The sequence below is a fragment of the Heloderma suspectum genome, chromosome 16, assembly GCF_057233095.1.
Source record: "Heloderma suspectum isolate Gila_16-S chromosome 16, 16-S_ref, whole genome shotgun sequence".
Classification (NCBI taxonomy): Eukaryota; Metazoa; Chordata; class Lepidosauria; order Squamata; family Helodermatidae; genus Heloderma; species Heloderma suspectum.
In genome coordinates, this window is record NC_139473.1 from 5,610,974 (window position 1) to 5,630,413 (window position 19,440).

The 19,440-nt window shown below is 46.0% G+C and overlaps 1 protein-coding gene across 1 annotated transcript in view; it reads left to right on the forward strand.

Moving 5' to 3' along the window:
- Positions 1–19,440, forward strand: part of LOC146334899 (uncharacterized) — a 112,716-nt gene that overhangs the window by 64,051 nt on the left and 29,225 nt on the right. Inside the window, exons 17-24 of the mRNA XM_084823321.1 lie at positions 65–236; positions 4,585–4,686; positions 6,116–6,277; positions 8,610–8,703; positions 13,792–13,936; positions 14,642–14,846; positions 17,135–17,313; positions 18,688–18,853. Coding sequence (XP_084679447.1) covers positions 65–236; positions 4,585–4,686; positions 6,116–6,277; positions 8,610–8,703; positions 13,792–13,936; positions 14,642–14,846; positions 17,135–17,313; positions 18,688–18,853 — 1,225 coding nt within the window. The remainder of the gene's footprint in view (positions 1–64; positions 237–4,584; positions 4,687–6,115; positions 6,278–8,609; positions 8,704–13,791; positions 13,937–14,641; positions 14,847–17,134; positions 17,314–18,687; positions 18,854–19,440) is intronic.

Consider the following 19,440-nt stretch of genomic DNA (forward strand, 5'->3'; position numbering starts at 1 on the left):
TAGTTCACCCTAATGCAGAATAATGTATTTTGTTCCTTTTTTAATCCCCCCCCCCTTCCTAAAGGAGGCCTTCTTACAAAATTTTGACCCTTCTGCTGTGAGGTTAACAGTTTCGGTGTGTTGTGGCTCCCAAAAGCTGCGTTCTAAGATGAGCTCTTTGAACTCCTCCCATCTGCGGAAAACCCAAGAGAAAACAGCCCCTTTGCGTGAAACAGAATTTACTTTTCATTTCAGTGGTATGAAAATGAACTAGTTTATTGCTGACTTTTATTGATTGAAGGTAACAACACACAACAGCTCAATTCAGACATTGTGTTGCACCAGCCATGGTTGAGAACCTAAACCATGATTTGAGCTTCCAAATGTACAATGGGACAACCCTGGTTTAGAGCTCCTTGTCTGCTTTCATTTTTTATCCGCTTAGCATTCACCTTCCTAAGTCACTCCTGCCTCCACAGTGCAGCAGTCCTCTAGAGATGGAGTGATAGCTATAACCATGGTTTGTTAATTCAGCCACCACAATTTGTCAGTTCAGCTACCACATCAAGTCATGGTTTATGAACCATCAAACCATGGTTTCTAATTCTGGTTTACCACCAAATGGCAAACCATCATGTTTTATCAATTCTGACATGCCTAATTAATAGGTAGCACAAACCATACCCTACAAACCAGCTACAAACCATGGCTTCTCATTCTGGTTTGCATTCTGAATTGACAAAGTATAGTTTGTCAATTCAGACACCACGGGTTGGTGTGATGCCTGAATTGAACCAAAATTAACGACAGGAAAAGGAGTTACCAGCAATGTTTAAAATTGTTGTTGTTATGATAGTACTTGAAGGTAAGAGATGAGATAGATGTAACCATTTAACTCAAGCTATGATCTTCCCCAAATGCTATTCACACCATTGTGATGTTCAAAGGGGATTAAATTATTGGTACATATGCAGACCTGATCCTACAAGACGGTTCTGCCCTATCTCCTCATCCTGAGGCTCCACATTACCCTGGCATAGCAGGAAAGGAGACCTTGGAATCCAATAATATCTTAACTTGGGTGGGTGGGGAATGACTACACATCACAAAGACCATGGGCAAAATGGCAACCCCATTTGGAGTTCTCCCACCCCAAATATCTGGGGAGCAAATACCTGATTTGTCATTTGGGGATCAGCCCTCCACCTCTGCCTTGTGTACAGTTCCTCAATCAAGTTACTTAACTTAGAGCCTCATCTGCTTACCTCCTGTGAAATGGATGTTGGAGCAGAAAACAGGTGGTGGGGGGTTAAAAAGAGTGGTTTTGCATTTTGGAGCTCAGACCCCTGTCTCTGCCTTGTATTTAGGTTCTTGGGCCAGTCACATTTCTTTTAGTTTCACTAGTTTGCCTTCTGGGAAATGGGTGTTTTGTGACCAGCCACTCCCACCGTTACAGCCATTTTGTTAATGGACAGGTTTCTCCATGGCAGCCATTTCCTGTCAAAATTCCAAATGTGCCCACTGACCCAAAAAGGTTGTAAACCCCTACTCTATCTCTAATGTTTTGTCCAGCTTACCCCATGTCCATGAAATCAGGACATGGGGTAAATTGAATTAGATGGAATTACAGTGCGGGTGGAGTTTCAGTTCTTGGTGTTTTCCTGCACCTGCCAACAGCAGCCTATGGTGTGGAATGAGGGTGGGGAAATTCACGTTGCAATGAATTAGTATTACAGTGTTGGACTGGAGCTCAGGACATCCGGGTTCTAGTCCCCGCTCGGCCATGAAGCTCACTGGGTGACTTTGGGCCAATGACTAACTCTCAGCCTAACCTACCTCACAGGGTTGTTGTGAGGATAAAATGGAAAGGAGGAGGATCATCTACACCACCTTTAGGTTTCTTGGAGAAAGGCAGTGTAATGTGATAAATCAATAAATCAGAAGCACAGGATAAGTTGAGCTCAGTGTTCCAGCCTCCCATTTTCAGTGTCAGCCCCTTTCTAAACCATAGTTCCGCCCCAAGTAAATAAATTATCCCATGAAAAATCCATCCACTAAATAAATTATGAGCTAATTTCTCTGTGCTTTTATAATATACTGTGCAGAACAATAAGTTGCTGCTGAGATTGACTAATGGCTGGAAACAAATTGAGAGGTTTAATTAAAGCTCAAAAGCTATTTATTGTGAGAATACTGCAAATCAATAGAGAGTACTGCTGTTATACAACTAGGCAGTACATAAAATATCTTTTTTCTTCTCCTTTTCCCATCCCGGTCCTACTGAGTGACTGGAAATCTTTTACTGCTCGCAGTTTTCATCAGTGGGATATATTTAGGGTGAGAAGCTGATTAAAAGAGGGTCTGAACTTAATGTGAAAGACTGTTGTTAGAGCTGAGCCATAATGGGATGTCAGTTTCTGGTCTGGGTAGAGATGGAGAAGAAAACAGGAAAAAATGGGAAAACCAGAAAAATCCAGAAAAAAAAGTCTCCAACTCAATTTTTTTTAAACGTCCCTGGAAAAAAATGGGGAAAACCAGCTCACTTTAAAAAAAAAAAAAAGTGGTCTCCTGCAACCCCATTTTTTCTGTTTTTTTTTTCCAGACCTTCACATCCCAGGTGTCGGGGGCTTGGGCCCCTGAAGTGCAGCAGACAGAAAGAACTGCTCTGTTGACTAAGCAAGGGCAGAAGGCCAGGCTCGTAATAGTTATACCAGGCCAGTCCAGAACACAGGAAGCCATTTCATTTCATTTATTGTATTTCTCTACCACCCCATAGCTGAGGCTCTTTGGGTGGTTCACAAATAGCCACACTATCTCAGGTTGGACCACTGGTCCCCCTAGTGCAGGTATCGTTTCTCTGCCTGGCAGTGAATCTCCAGGGTGTCAGGCCAAAAAGGGCTTTGCCGTTACCCGCTACCTGATCTTTCTCACTAGAACTGGGGCAGCCCGCATAAAAAGCATAAAGCGTTCTCCAACCTTTTGTGGTTGGCAGGGATTTGGGGAGAGTGTTGTGGGTGCTCTTACAAAATGGATGCCATGGGAAAGCTTGGCCTTCAGAAAATGGCTGCCCGACTGGTCACAAAACTCTCATTTCCAAGAAGGCAAATGAAGACTAAAAGAAAGCAAAGCACAAGGCCTGAAGCACAAGGAAGGAGTAGGATCTGAGCTCTGAAACACAAAAACACTCTTTTGAATCCAAATAAAGATGGTGCTGGAGGGCAGCCCTTCGCTTTGCAGCGTGGCAACCTCCCAGCTATTTTTAAAAAATCTTTTAAAAATAAAATAAAGATCAGGAGAGGTAGTGGGCCTGGCAGCCACAAAGAGAGGAGTCCACAGGCCTATTGGTGCCGACAGACAACACGTTGGCGATGCCAGGCATACACTCTACCATCACAGGTAAACAAATTCTAGTTGGCTTTGGTTGCCAGCCAAAATCTGTTCTTTTCATGAGCCTGCCCCCACCCCCCGAAGAGAGGGGACAGCTGAGGAGAGGGGTGGAAGCTTATCCCAATATTATTTATTATTACATTTACATCCCACCTTTTTACTTCTGGCACAGAACCCAAGGTAGCTTACATGGCCCTCCTCCTCTCCATTTTATCCTCACAACAACCCTGTGTGGTGGGTTAGGCTGAGAGTCAGTGACTGGCCCAAAGTTGTCCAATGAGCTTCATGGCCAAGTGGGGACTAGAACCCGGGTCTCCTGAGTCCCAGTCCAACACTCTTAACCACTACGCCACACTGGTTCTCATTTTTCTGCCAAGCTTCAAGCAATCAGAAAGCAGCCAGTAGCATCTTGGCCTTCCAAGTGTCTCCAAAGCTCCATGTAGCATCAGGGAAGGTCCTTGCTATTTTCCCATCCTTCTGGAGTCATCATGGCCTCAGGGAGACAGTCCACACACTTCTCCAGGCATGGAAGAAGGGTGGGGGCCCTTCCTGATTCCATGCAGTTACCAGTGGCGAGCTGGTGATTGTGTTTGTGGCATCTTCTTTACTACCAAGCTTTAGTTCCTCCTCCAATGGTGACTGCTCAGGGTGCCCTGATCCTAGTAGTATTCCTTCACTTGGAAAATCCAGATCCTAGGATCATCCATGGCCATTCTCTGAGTGCCCCCGCTGAATAAGGTGAGGTGTATGGCTACTAAGAAGAGGGCTTTTTCAGCAGTGGCATCCCAGTTGTAGAATGACCTCCCCAGAGAGGCTCACCTGGTGCTAACATTGTGGTCTTTTTGGCACCAGGTGAAGATTTTTTTATTTCCCCAGGCTTTTTAGACTGTAAGTTTTAAAAATTGCAGCAGTGGGTTTCTAGATCTTTTCACTGCTGCTGGCTTCATTTTATTCTGTCTTAAACTTACAGTATGTTTTACTATGATATTGTATTTTATGGTTTTAAGTTCTGTTTTGTGAACTGCCCAGAGAGCTTTGGCTGATGGGCAGGATAGAAATGTAATAAATAAATAAAATAAAAAGTCAACCACTAAACTCCCAGGATTGGAAAAGCCAAATTCTACTTATGTGGTACAGGCTTCACAAAATCATTTCTGAAATGGAATTAACAGAGTTGCAAGCAATTACTGCCTGTCTTTTGTTCTTGTCATTGTCAAGAATCGTTTATGTTTGACTCCCTGGATCCAACAGCATTCGTAGATGCGCTCGACTCTAAACCTTATCTTTTGTTGAAGACTGTTTATGGCCCTAAAGGAAAAGGTATGTCATAGTTGGTGGTGGCTCATATTGTCGGAGGTTTGCGGGGCTAATCTGGGTGCCCTCTGAAGGATCCCTTGCAGCCCTGTGAGTCTTGGTGGTAAGACTGGTGTTTGGTCAGGAGAGTGTGAATGAAACCAGTAGGATCACTGGAGATTGCCTTGAAGGCTCTAGCCAGGTGGCCTTTCATTGTTATGGAGATTACTTTTTCTAGCTGGACCATTCTGGAAGAAGAGAGCATTCTGGGATATAGGCATATTGTCATTTCCTTCCACCTCTTCCTTTGCAATCAACACACTCCAGGAAACAAAGCTTCAGGCCAACACTACTTTATTAGTAAAGCTTCTTTACAAATGCAGATTCTAGGAAACTCTCAGGCAGCATAGAACCAGCTAATCCCCACATCTACAAATATCAATAGAGGATAGGAAGCGGAAGGTAGAGAAGTTGCCAGCAGTCTGGGCAAGAACTTCGCAGGGCCGCCTCTCGTTAAAGGTGGCTCCCTCCTACGTTGGCTTCCATGAGTGGCCAACCTGGTGGAGCAGCTGAGCCCTGCCCCTAACATTTCTCGCTTTGCTCTGCGAAGGACCGTAGCATCCCTTTCAGGGTCACACCCCTTGCCCTCCTCCTCCTCTCCCTCCGAAACCTGAGTTCTCATGGTGGAGGAATGGGGCAGCTGTTCAGTCTGGGCCATCTGTGTGTCAAGGTCTTGGGAAGAAAGTCTCACCATATCTGGGCTCATTAGGGAGGGTGCCTCCCTCTGTTCTGGTTGTTCCCATTCTGAATCTGAATCTGAGCTGCCAGACATCTCCACACGCTCAGATTCATTTCTGACACTTCCCTTCCCTTCCCCTTCCCTAAGTAATGTGCTAATTTGGCCTGTGGAGGCCAGGAAGAGCAGATTTCAGACTTGCAGGTGCAAGTTCAGGGTTGTTGAACCTCAGGCCTGTGGGCCAAATCCGGATACCACAGACCACTTCCGCTGGGCTCACTCTGTTCTCCCTGCTACCTATTATTTGGTGGTTTCCCGGCTTTTGCACAGTTTTCCCCTCCATCCCAAAAGGTTGAGATCCCTCTCCTATGGCATGGTTACTGGCTGTAAGAGCCATAAACTACAATATGCTGGTATTTTGGGCCCCACCCTGTTTGCCTTTGGCCCCGCCCACCTCTGGGATGCAGCCCCAAGAGCTTCTCCAAAATGGAATTCAGCCCTTGGCTGAAAGAGGCTCAACATCCCTGCCTCAACAGATTTTTTTCTGGTAAGGAAAAAAAAAAAGGGAAGAAGGAGTGGGAAAACACGGGAGGGCTAGAAATGGAAGGCGACGTCATCTGGACCCCCTCTAAAATGTCAGTGTGATTGCATAATAAAAGCCATGTCTGCAAGCACCCAAATTCCCAGGTACTAAGAACGACCAAATTTCCGGCTTTTCAGATTTGCTGACTCTGGGATGGCAAAAGGTGGATGCATTTCAGCAAGAAACTACAAGTGTTGGAATTATCTGGACCCCTAGAGAACGCTCTATGCTTGTACCCCTGAACCACGGAGAAGTACCTGATAATATTACAGAGTGTCTTTTCAGGAGTCTTCCCACAGGTAATGAGAGAAAGCCAGTGTGTTGGTGCTGGGAGTTGTAGCCATGCACCCAAAACATCCAGACGTGGTACCAGGGGACTCTGCTTGCTATCACTCCTCGTCCATCTCCTTGTAGGGGCGATGGCATCACCTTGGCGTCAGAGCTGAGGGTGTGCTGGGATTCCCCCAGCAAGAACAGACCGATCTGGGAGAAGACCCAGTAGTTGTAGCTCTGCCTCTAGCCATGATTGGTCTGGGCAAAAGTGTGGGATTGTGGAAATGAATAAAAAGATGGTAGGAGGGTTGCTGCACGCTAGTTTGATTGGCATGACCAGTGGGTCCTGCCACAGCACAGACACATTTCTACGAAGGTTCGACTTTTCCTTGTACCTTCAGATGTGATCCTGTCTCCCTTTCTTCACAAAGGATTGGCAACCACACCCCAGCTAAGTGAAGTTATATCTTGCCAGGAAAATAGCCCTGAGAGTGCTTGATTGCCTCTGATACGTTTGCATCTTTTCTTTCCCTTCTCCTTGCCACGACATAGCAGCACCTTGACACAAGGCCCCAAGCTATAAAATACAAGCAAGGTGAGTGGAGCATAGTGGTGTCCTGGAGCCAGAACTCAGAGGGTTGAAGTCCCAGGACGTTTTGGTTAGCAGGGACGATTATGTCATCTGCCACCCCAACCCCCCTTCGACTTCCCTGTTCCCTCTCAGCTTAGCTGCAGTTGTCATAGTCATCGGAGGGAAATGGATTTTCCCAGCAAAAATGTATTGTTGTGAGCTTTCCCTGTTGTAATGCAGAGTATTTCGGGGTGGCTTGGTCTTGAAAGGGCAACCAAGGGCAACCAAACACTTGCTTCTGATGGAGATGAACCCTGCTAGAACTGCTTTGTTGATCTGCATTTTTGGACTTTCCTTGGGGGCGTGGCTATGAGGACTGTCATAATGAGTGTCTGAATTTCACAATTTCCCACTGCACCATTGCATATAGTGATCAGCCACTGAAGGCCCATGCAGGACATCTTTGGCAGGGAGTTTCCCCTGCTGGAAATGGGGAGGATGAGCCTGCACAAACCCAAGTAGCACACTAGGTTGGGTCTCTAAAATGATCAAGGGGCTGGAGCAACTCCCCTATGAGGAAAAGTTACAACATATGGATTGTTTAGCTTGGAAAAAGGGCGAGTAAGGGGAGACAGAGGTGTACAAAATGATGCATGGTGTGGAGAACGTGGATAGGGAGACATTTTTCTCCCTCTCTCATAATACTATCTTAATAAGATAATGACATTAACTAATCTTAATGAGATCTTAATGATATAGGGCAGGATACAAATGTAATAAATAAATACATACATAAAGGTAAAGGTGTCCCCAACCAGTCGTGTCCGACTCTAGGGTGCGGTGCTCATCCCTGTTTCTAAGCCGAAGAGCCAGCGCTGTCCGAAGACACTTCCGTGGTCATGTGGCCGGCATGACTGAACACCGAGGTGCACGGCACGCTGTTAATAAATACGTAAATAAATACATACATACGTACGTACTAGAACCCAATGTGGTCATCCCATGGATCTGATTTGTGGGAGATTCAGGGCAGATAAAAGGAAGGACTTCTTCACACAGCGCATAAACTGTGGAATTTGGTATCATAAGACGTAGTGATGGCCACCAATTTGGATGGCTTTAAAAGGGGTTAGACAAATTCCTGGAGGAGAAGGCCATCAATGGCTACTAGTCCTGATGGCTCTACACTACCTCCAGTATCAGAGGCAGTATGCCAAGTACACTAGTTGCTGGGGTGTTGTTGCACCCGTGTCCTGCTTGTGGGTTTCCTGTGGGCAGCTAGTTGGCTACTGTGTGAACAGAATGCTGGACTGGATGGACCCTTGGTCTGGTCCAGCATGGCTCTTCTTACATTCTTATGTTCTCAGTCTTAGGCCATCATGTTCCCAGGTTCAGAATCCCTGGCAGACTGTATGATTATCTACATGATGGCCACACACTTTGGCCCCCAGCATCTCAGCCAACAAACGCCCCATTGGCTTTCTCGCCAGAGAACTGGTGAGAATTCCTTTGGGGCGGCTAACAAAGGGGCCGTGGAAGTGGTCTCCGTTTCCTCACTTAGAGAAGAGTAGGCTTTTCATTTAATTTCCTTAATTGATCTTTTGCTGCTGCCTGCTCTTTGAATTTGCCTGAGTGATACTGTAGCTGAGCTGGACTTAACCTTCTGACAATAATTCTTCTCTGTGTGAAGTATACAGTGTGTGTGTGTGTGTGTGTGTGTGTGTGTGTGTGTGTTTAACCATACTAGAAAGTACAGATGCACCGCAGTAAATCACATACATTTTCAGACTTTGCCGAGGGTCATTCAACTCTCCAGCTGACAGTGTACGATGTTGCCAAGCAAAGGCTGAGACTGCAAAGCAGCCGACTTAGGAGGGAAAGGTAAACACTGAAATTTGGGGAAATGTTGCTTGGGTATGAAAATATTGGCTAGATATTATTATTATTATTATTATTATTATTATTAGCCTGGAGCTTTCTGAAATACAAGAGGACCCCTTCCCCAAAGAGCTTACAATCTAAAATTTGAAAGATTGTCTCCTTCCATCTATACGTTCCCAGACCCTAAGATCATCCTCAGCAGTCCTTCTCTGGGAGCCCCCACTAAAGGAAGTGAGGTGGGTGGCTGCTAAGAAGAGGGCCTTTTCTGTTGTGGCAACCTGGTTGTGGAACGAGCTTCTCAGAGAGGCTCGCCAGGCGTCTACATTGTGCTCTTTCCAGCACCAGGTGAAGATCTTTTTGTTTGCCCAGGCATTTTAGTCTGCCATTTTCTGTTTTAAATCTGTTACTGTATTTTAAATATCTGCATTGCTGCTACGTTTTATTTTAGGCTTTATTTTTATTTTATCCTGTAGTTTTCAATTTTTATATTGTATGTTATGTTATATTTTATGGTTTTAATTGTGAACTGCCCAGAGATAATAGAAATAAATACATACATACATACATACATACATAAATTAATTTGACAAAGGGGAGGCAACTGAGGAAGGGCAGAGAGTTGGGGGACAGGGGTGAACAGGAAAAGAATATGCATTTATACCAGTTGTAGATACTTGTAGCACAATCTTATGTATGCATGTCTACTTGGAAGTAAGTCCTGTTGAATTTGGTGTGCCTTACTCCCAGGTCAGCCTTAGGTCCTTATTTTTTCTTTTTTGCTGCTGCTTTTATTTAATTTCTTTATGCCACAATACTAGTGGGATTCCCATAAACATCCAAACTCAGAGGCTGACGGGAATCCTATGCAAAGCAGGAGCAGCACGGAGCTGGTCTTTGCCTCCATGCTGGTCCTGCTCTGCATTTTCACTAGACGGGCAATTTGACCCATCTAGCTGGGGCTCTGCAGAGCAGGAGGGAACGAGGCTGGGGCTGCTGAAGGATACACTGTAAGCTGGCCTCCCATGTCTCCTTGCCTTCCCGCCCACAGAACCTCCCCCTTTCCCTTCCCTCCGAGGTCGCTTTTGCGATCTTGGAGAGACATCCGGAGCAGTTCTGTCTGTGATGGCTGTGAGGGGGAGGGGGTGGGGATCTCGGACTCGTGGGTCCGAGGTCAGAGCGCTGTCTCCGACTTCGAATTCAAAATATCCTATGGCCCCTAAGACTCTGTCTAGGGGACATAGGATTGCTCCCCTAGGGTGCAATCCTATGGGATCATGGAGCCCTCCATCCTACCTAAGCCCTGCTGTCATGAGCCCGGCACAGCAGGAGGAACAGCTGGGACCTTTTTAGCCCTTCTGAACTCTGAAAATACATTTTATGTTAGATGGGCCTCTGAGCCTGTCTTACCTCACCTTACTGGGGCGGGGGCTGGAGCTGAGAGGCCTTTGGATCTGGCAGATCCACAGTCTCTCTCCTCACGGCCCACCGGCCCACCCCAACTACATCCATATCCTCTCCTCTCGAGGTTGCAATGCTGATCAGAGGCGAGGGAGCTGCTGTGGGTGGAGTACCTGGGAGGCATCAGGGAGACCCACAACTGGATCTCCTCCACCAAGGTTTTGGAACAAAACCAAAAACTTGTTTACTAGAGATGGAAAAAAGAACAAGCTCATGTGCCGTCAGCTGCAATCCCTCCTTCAACCCACCGTCATCTGTTTAAAAGGCAAAAAGCAAGCAGCAATTTTTGCCTCCAACTAAGATCCTTGTTCTCTCCCCATTGCTATACTAAAACCATCTATTGCCATGTATTGTTATATTTATGGCTCATCTTAGAATTTACAAGGCCTCTCTTGATATATTACTCATCTAACTAGCTAAACAGCACACAGCCGACAATGCACCTCTCCTGTGACCAATTTCTCTTCTGTCATTTATGTGTTTCATTTGGCCAATTTATTTGCAGATTTACAGCCCTCCCTGACTTTCACAGGTTTGAAAATTAACACCAAAATCAATACCCCGTATAAAATCTGTGATGATTTTGCTGTAAATTATTTTGCCTTTACATTGTGTCTGGCAGAGCGGCCTGTGTTGAAAGTGTGTGTGTTGTGTATATAAATGAAAATACAAAGCGAGGGGAGGCGGAAAGATAGTTTGTTTCTTAAAACGCAGCAGCTTTGGAATGGGAAGCCAAGTTGGGCTTTTACGTAGCATATGGGGGAACCGTTCAGCTTGGGAGTTTCGAACGTTAAGTCGGCAGCTGTACGATAATTTTTTTCCCTTTTGGTGTCAGCCTGGCGTCTGCGAGCAAAACAGATTGGCAGGAGGAAACTGTCGCTGCAGTACTGCATGCTATAAATGGATACGTTGGTGAAGTTTTAACAAGGGGGAAATTAGCAAGATTCTACCTCTTGAGTCCTAACTCGAAACTAAACCTACACACCAGGCAAGGGGCTATATGTAGCTCACTGGTAGCACACAATCCTTTCATGCAGAGGGTCCCAGGTTTGAGCTCCAGCACCTCCAGTTAAAGCAAGCATCTTCTGGGGCCCGTGGACACTTTCGTCAATATGAGAAGCTCTCCTGGGCACCACCACAAAATGGCTGCCATGGGAGGTGTGGCAAAGTAACTTGACTCAGTACAAGGCAGAGGTGGGGGCTGAGCCCCAACCTACTGAACAACTCCTTAGAACTCACAGTTCTCAGCGCCAACAGAAGCCTAGGGAAACTATTTTTCTCTTTTCCACCCCTCTGCCAGCCAACTCATTCTCCCCCCTCCACCCCCCGGTCTCTTTTTCTCTTTAAGGCACTCCAGTGACAGGGCTAGGAAAAGCCTTTTAGGGTGCAATCCTATGCACATCTCCCAGCATTTCCCAGCCGACTATGCTGGCTGAGGGGTGCTGGGGGATGTAGGACTTTTTTCTGTCCAAACATGCATAGGATTGTAGGAGTTTTTCTGTCTAAACATGCATAGGATTGCACTCTTAGAGCTGCTGCCAATGAAAGCAGAGTCTCCCCCAACCTGGTGTCCTCCAGACCTTTTGGGCTACAACTCCCATCATTCCTGCCCATTGGCCATGAAGTCTGGGGCTCGTGGAAGTATTAATCCAAAACATCCAGAAGGTACCAGGTTGAGGAAGCCATGGCTCCCATGAGCATCCCTAGAGGATGCTTATAAAATGTTACAGCTTCCCATCTCAGGCACTTTCTACTTTCCCAGTTGTCTAATGATTTTGAATTATATGCCAAGTTGCCATTATAAATTAGTACAACTGTTTGCTTTTGAATTTTGTAATTGTTAAGTAAATTATTTCTTGCCAGTTTTTACTTTCTTTTCTTTTGCTTTGTGGGGGGATGCAGGGAGAGGGGGTTGGGATTCTGCAGGATCATAATATGTTACAAGCATAATATGTCTCAACCAGAAAAGAGTTGAAAACTACAGAGGCAGACTGAAGGTCGAGTCAGCTCAAATGATCATATATTGACTTAATTAGCCGGTATATGAATGAACCCCCGCTCCATCCCTGCAATATGCAGCCCCTGGGCTCCTCCCTAGCTACAATTAGTCCAGGAAGTCTTCAGTTAATCATAGTTTCCTATTTTGCTCAGACTAGGAAACTAGGTTTACCGGCTTCAAAACAAACCAGGATATTAAACCAACTTCAAACCGTGGTTAATATTCTGGCTTCTTCTGAGGCTGGTAACTATAGTTTCCTAGTTTGGATGAAACATAAAACTATGGTTAACTGAAGACTTCCTTTTTTTGCCTACGCTGCAAAGGAAGGAGCAAAGGGCTGTGATTACGAGTAAAAGCTTGTTCATATCTCATCTTAAGAAGCTGAGATATGACCATCCAAACGTGGCCAGTATATAGGGGGTTCCTTAAAAATGTTAACTTCAAGCGGATGTGGTAGGGGAGGTCTAACCCTTTCCAGGCTCACCACTTCTCCATTCCAGGCCATAATAATAATAATAATAATAATAATAATAATAATAGTAGTAGTAGTAGTAGTAGTAGTAGTAATGGGGTGTCCAGAATAGACATCAGCAGTGGGCAGCTGCCCAAAGATGCCAGGTGCTGACACCAGCCCTAGGTATTGGCAGAACTGGCGTCAAGAGTTGGTATGGTTGGTTGCCTGCCAAGGGCCCACACTCCAGCAGGGGGCCACTGACATGGGCCCCTTGGAATTGCCCCTCCCCTTCTCCACTGCAGCCAGCTTGTTCACCTGCCTCTCGCTCTGGCCCAGACAACGGTGGCAGTGAGGAGGAGGAGCAGGAGCTGCCAGAGCCTACTTGTTCACCGGGTCTGTGCCTGTCAAGCAAGCAAGTGGTAGCAGTGATGAGAAAGGGGATGAGGAACAGTGGCAGCTGGTGACAAGGGTGGTGAGAAGGCCGACTGAGGGTGTCTTGTCCAAGATCCCTCCGTTTCTGTTGTTTTTTAAATCTGTAACTATATTTTAAATCTTTTGCGTGGCTGCTAGGTTTTATTTTGGGTTTTCTTTTTATTTTATACTGTGGTTTTAAACTTTGAGACGTTCGTATTTTATTTTATCATGTTCTGTTTTATGGTTTTAATTGTTGTGAGTCTCCCAGAGAGCTTCAGCTATGGGGTGCTATAAAAATGTAATAAATAAATAAATAAATAAATAAATAACTACAACTGGAGCCAACTCCAGGTATCTCTATTTAAAACAAGTAAGGGCTCAATCTTATGCATGCTTAGACAGAAGAAGGTCCTACAACTCCCAGCATGCCCCAACCAGCCAAGCTGGCTGGAGAATGCTGGGAGTTATAGGCAGTGGAGGCTGGTGGCTCCTGTGTTGGTGGGGCAGTGAATCCACTCCAGCTTTCAGTCAGAACAAGTCGGTACTCTAAAGGAACTATCAAAGGTTCTGAACCCTATCTCCATAATGGGTCCAGCATCTTAGATAGCTCCTTTAGATTTTTGACTGAAACCTGGACTGGATTTACCTCTCCACTGACACAGGAGCCACCAGCCTGCACTGGGGGGTTTTCTGTCTAAACACGCATAGGATTGTACCTTAATGTATCATTTTATTTATTCCTCTGCTTGTTTATATTGACCAGGCTTCAAGAACCCTCTTTTCTCTGTGCCCCTTGGGTCCCACACGATCCCAGTGTCGTATTACCAGATCCTCCGAGGGTAAACCAGCCTTTTGATCTGTATATAGATGCACTTCGTTATATACCTGATAATGCAACGATCACAAAGGTGAGCTTGGGAATATTTCTGGGGCTTCCCAGTTCAGTCGATATAACTCTTATTAGCATTCCACACTGTGTAGCTCCCGGGTGGTTCTCCGATTATTGCAGTGGCCTGGTGCACAGGGAAGAATGGCTTCCGGTATGAGCTGCTGCTTGTTCTACCGGAACTTTGATGCCCCTTGCAAATGGGATCAGACCATTGAAGGGTTCCCGATGGGCTTCTCGGTCTAGCCACCCTTTCCTGATCCTGCATAGAAGGGGAAATTCTGCCAAGCTGTGTGTGCATCTGTGGTCCTTGTTTTGAAACGTCATGCAAATATTTGAACAGGAAATTCTGCCAGGCGTGACTTCTTGGGAAATACATGCCAATTAAAATTCTGCCTTCTCTGCTTGTAGAGGTATAGGACTACTCCCCTCTGCAGTAGGACAGAAGGAGAAATGAAGGACTAGGACAAGTTAATATTGCTGCTTGCCCCAAGAACTCAGGACAGGGATTTAAAATTAAAAATGTAGATGTATACCTCTCTGAAAGTGTGTTTGTGTTTGTTTCTGTGTACTTTGGACTACAGCTCCCACAACCCCTCTCCATTGGCCATGTTGGCAGTGGGTTATGGGAGTTTTAGTCCAAAGAATCTGGAGGGCACCAGATCGGCTACCCCTCTAATAATCTATACATAAATCCTTTCTCTCTTCCCTGCTGTCCCCCCATTAGGTTACAGGTCATTTCAGGAATTCTGGCTCAAGCAGTTTGCACCATATTGTAGCCTTTCCTGTTCTTGAGAGCTCATTTCGAAATCCAGAATTCCAGTACCGAGCCCCAGTAAGCGGAGGCGTTCCAGGTGGAATAGACATGAACACTTGGCTTCTGTTTGAAGTCCAGACAGTGGATGCGGATTGCGGAGACCTGGTTCTACTAGGTAACGGGACCTAGAAGTCATTGTGTCCCATCTCCCTGCTTCCTTCCTCTCCCCCCACCATCATTATATTACCCTTGCATTTCCTCCTGAGTATCCTGTGGTATTTGGTTGAGGGGGGTGGACCTCTGCTGCTGAGTCAATTCCCTTAAGATCAAGCTCATGTCAGGTGTTGGGGAGGGGCAGGCAGAAGGGAACACAGCTGAGATCCAGCATGAGGAGCCGAAGAAGCCAGTGGAGGCTGGTGGCTTCGATGTCAGTGGGGCTCCGTCTTTCAGTCAGAACCAGTCAGAATTCTAAAGGAGCTATCCAAGGCACAAAGCAGACTGAAAGCTGCCCCACCGCCCCACTGACACTGGAAACACCAGCCTCCCCTGGAAGACTCACAGAATCATAGGCGCTCTTCTACCAGTGAGTAAGCTGGCTTTTATAGAGACAAGGGAGTCATATGACTTGTGTTAGCCTATTGCTGCTAAGAGGCTTTCCTATTGGTCCAGCTGATCTCCCTGTGGTTCCATCCTTGTATTTATTTTATTTATTATTAACATTTATATAATGCCTTATGTATATAATATTATATATAATATAATATTATATTATATATAAGCCATATATTATATATAAGCCACCGGGTCCGCGGTGGCTTAGTGGTTAAGACGCTGAACTGCAGACTGGAAGGTCGGCAGGTCAGCAGTTCGAGACCTGAGTGCTGCGTGACGGAGTGAGCTCCCGTCTTCATTCCCAGCTTCTGCCAACCTAGCAGTTCGAAAGCAAGAAATTGCAAGTAGATAAATAGGTACCGCTTTGGTGGGAAAGGTAACAGCGTTCCGTGCACCTGGGTGTTCAGTCATGCTGGCCACATGACCACGGAAGCGTCTTCGGACAGCGCTGGCTCTTCGGCTTAGAAACGGGGATGAGCACCGCACCCTAGAGTCGGACACGACTGGTTGGGGACACCTTTACCTTTACCTTTAATGCCTTATTTGCAAAAAAAAAAAAAAAAAAAAGACATCAAGGCGGTGTACAACCGTTGAAAACAGCAACACCTTAAAACAATTTTTTTAAAAGAACATTAAAAAAGTAGAACATTAAAACTGTATAATTTAAAAGGCTAAATTAAAGTGATGAGTCTTCGCACCCTTTCCAGAAGCCAAGAGAGTGAGGGCCGATCATAGTTCTTAGGGGAGCGCATTCCACAATTTGGGAACAACACAGGAGAAAGCCCTTTCACATATGCCCAGCAAATGGCCTCTGCAGGTAATGGTGTCATCAAGAGGCCTTCTCCTGCAGATCTCAGCAACAAGACAGGTTCATAATGAGTCAGGCGGTCCCTTAGATGGCCAGGTCCTAAACTGTTTAGGGCTTTAAAGGTTAAAATCAATATTTTGAATTGAACCCAGAAAGCAATTGGCAACTAGTGCAGGTCTTTCAAGGCAGGTGGAATATGGTCCTGATACCATGCAATGGTTAGCAGCATAGCTGCTGCATTTTTGCATCAATAGAAGCTTCCGGACACACATCAAGGGTAGCCCCAGATAGAGTGCATTGCAGTAGTCTAAGCATGATGCCTAGAGCTGGGTGGCAGTACAGTATTGGTGTCCCAGTATTGGGAAAAAGGCAGGATATAAATATAATAATAATAATAATAATAATAATAATAATATAATAATAATACAGAAGAGGGTGAATTCCCACCACCACCACCGCTGCCAGCATCTCTTAAGCTCCATCTCCAGCATTGTCTTGAATCTTCATCCCCTCAAGCAAGGGGAAATATTTCACCAAGGATTGGTTTTAGTGATGCGTCTGAAGCAGACACAGCCCAGTCAGTCCTGGGCACCAACATGCAGAGAGAGAGAGAGATGTGAATGTGAAAAACGGTGCAGATCTGTGGTCCTACATTTTACTTTGCTGTTGGATGCTGAACTAGTTGGATCGTTTTAGGCAATTTGGGATGGCAGATGGCAAATGCAGTTTTTAACTCAGACACATAAACAAGACACCCGACTAGGGAATATGTGATAGAGGGGAGTCATCATCTAGTTTACTGATCAAGAAAAGAAGCATTTTTCAAGGCCGTCGTGTGCAAAGAAATAATTGAAACCATCAGTCTAGGATACAGCAGCAGGTTTGTTTTTAAAAAGAAATAACAAAGCACAAAATAACCAGAACAGTAGTCTGCACACCTTTCCGCACACAAGTAGACCTATTGATTTCCAGGAGCTGAATGCCTGTTTGGATATTTGACATAACCAAACAAATAATCGTCTCCCCTTTGTTGACGGCTGCAGGAAGCTGTGTGATCCGCGTCTTTAATGCCCAAGGAGAACTCAATGTGGGTGGGTTTCAGCTAAAACTAAGAGCCGGCTTCCTGGAGGACAGACCCTCGTCTCTTACCCCATCTTTGCTGAATTGCCATCCGGTCATTTCTGGCTGTACGCTACTTATTCGACTCTTACCACCAACTCAGGCAAGTCTGTTTGTTGACAAGTGCAAACTGCAACGAAAAGTTGCAGCGTAGAGTGCCACTGTTCTGGTTTCCAGCCACTCCATTCCATTCCCCCGCTCCTCCCCTGGTTTTCCGCTTCCCCCCTAACAGTCAGTCAGTGTTTCATGGTGATTGGGCATGCTCAGTACCCTTTGGGAGGGGCCACAGCTCAGTGGTAGAGCTCCTGCTTTGCCTGCAAAAGGTCCCATGTTAATCCCTGGCATCCAGGTAGGCTGGGAAGGAGCCCTCCCTGAAACCCTGGAGAGTGGCTGCCAGTCAGTGTTGGTAATACTGGGCTAGGTGGACCAAGGGACTGGCTCAGTATAAGGCAGTTTCCTGTGTTCCTCATTGGGCTGTTTCATTCATTTATTTCATTTCTATCCTGCCCGATAGCCAAAGCTCTCTGGGCGGTTCACAAGAATTACAACCCATGGGTTTGTGTTCTGGAGCTCAGGCCTCACCTTTTCCCTTTTTTCTCGGGCAAGTTACATTTCTGTTAGTCTCACCAGCTTACACCTTCGAGGAAATTACTGTTTTGTGACCAGCCATGCCTGCCATGACAGCCATTTTATGAACAGAGAAAGTGCCCCCATGGCAGTCATTTTGTGAGAGCACCCATGACTCTCTCACAAAATTCCAAACGTGGCCCCTGAATTTCTTTTGCTTTTTTTTTTTTGGTGTGGCAGGGAACACGCTCCCTTCTGGGGAGGGGCTGTAGCTCAGGGGTAGAGCACGTGCTCTGCATGGAGAAGGTCCCAGGGTCAATCCCTGGCTTCTCCACGTATAGGATCAGGTAGCAAGTGATGAGAAAGATCCCTGTCTAACCAAGGTACTGGAGAACCGCTGCCAGTCAGAGCAGTCAGCACTGGGTTAGGTGGCTGGATAGTCTGACCTAATACAGGGAAGCGTCTTATGTTCAGTGGAGCTGATGCCATCACTTGGGTGCAAATGTAGAAAAGAAGCAAATTTAAATGATCATAGGTAGTAGCCAAAAGCAAGAAGAAGACAGATCAGCTCTCATCTGCACACTCTTCATTTTTGGTGTACTTTTGCTGGTAAAAGTACTCTTCAATTACCCTAATTATCCTATCAGTTATATTAACTGGATGACCACTTTCCATTTTCACTAAGTCATCCCCAAGTGTTTCAGGTTGGGATCCTCTACTGAAGGGAGTGAGGGACATGCAGCCCTCCAGATATTGTCGGACTGCAGCTCCCATCAGCCTTAGTCAGCGTAGCCATTAGTGAGGGATGATAGGAGTTGCGGTCCAACATCACCTGGGGGGTGGGGGCACACGATCCCCATCTCTGCTCTACTGCTTGACTGTGTTGGGCTCTTCTGTTCCTCTCCTCTAGATTCCAGTGCCTCCCCCAAGCTACTTGACGGGATACTATTTCACTGATGCAGCGAAACCCAATAATTCGGAGCTGGGGATCATTGCCAGCTTTCGGAAGGACAACAGCTTCCCAAAACGTGTGCTGGATATGGCCGTGCAGTTAACTCAAAAGGAGCAAAACAGAGGTATGAAGGCGGGTGAGCCCAGTTCGCAAAGACCCTTTGACTGCTAACAGAACTGAGAGAAAAACCAGAGATGGAGCAGATCTACACCGCAGACATAAACTGCTTTAATACCAACTTCCTCTTCCTTGGGAGCTCTGGGGTTTGTGAGGCAGAGCTTGGAATATCCAACACAACTCTCAACACCTCCCCAAACAACAATTCCCAGACTTCCCCAGGGCACAAGGTTAAGGATGGCTGCAGTAGGGCATTTAATTAAGGCTTAGGAATCATCTTGAAGTACATTAGAGAGAGACATGTGGTTGCCTCTGCAAATACACAGAAAGCCACTTTATACGAGATCAGATTTTTTTGGTCCATTTAGCCCAGTGCTGTCAACTCTGACTGGCAGTAGGCAGTCTGGGAGGTCTTTCCCATCATCTGGGGGTGGCAGGGATTGAACCTGCAACCTTCTGCATGCGAAGCAGGCGCTGTACCACTGAGCTCTACTAAATTCCTGCTGTGTGTGAATGCACTAAGGGGAAAGTAAGAGGTGACAGGAACTGACCTTACAAGCCAGTTGTAGGGCTGGGCAAACGAGCAATGTTCGA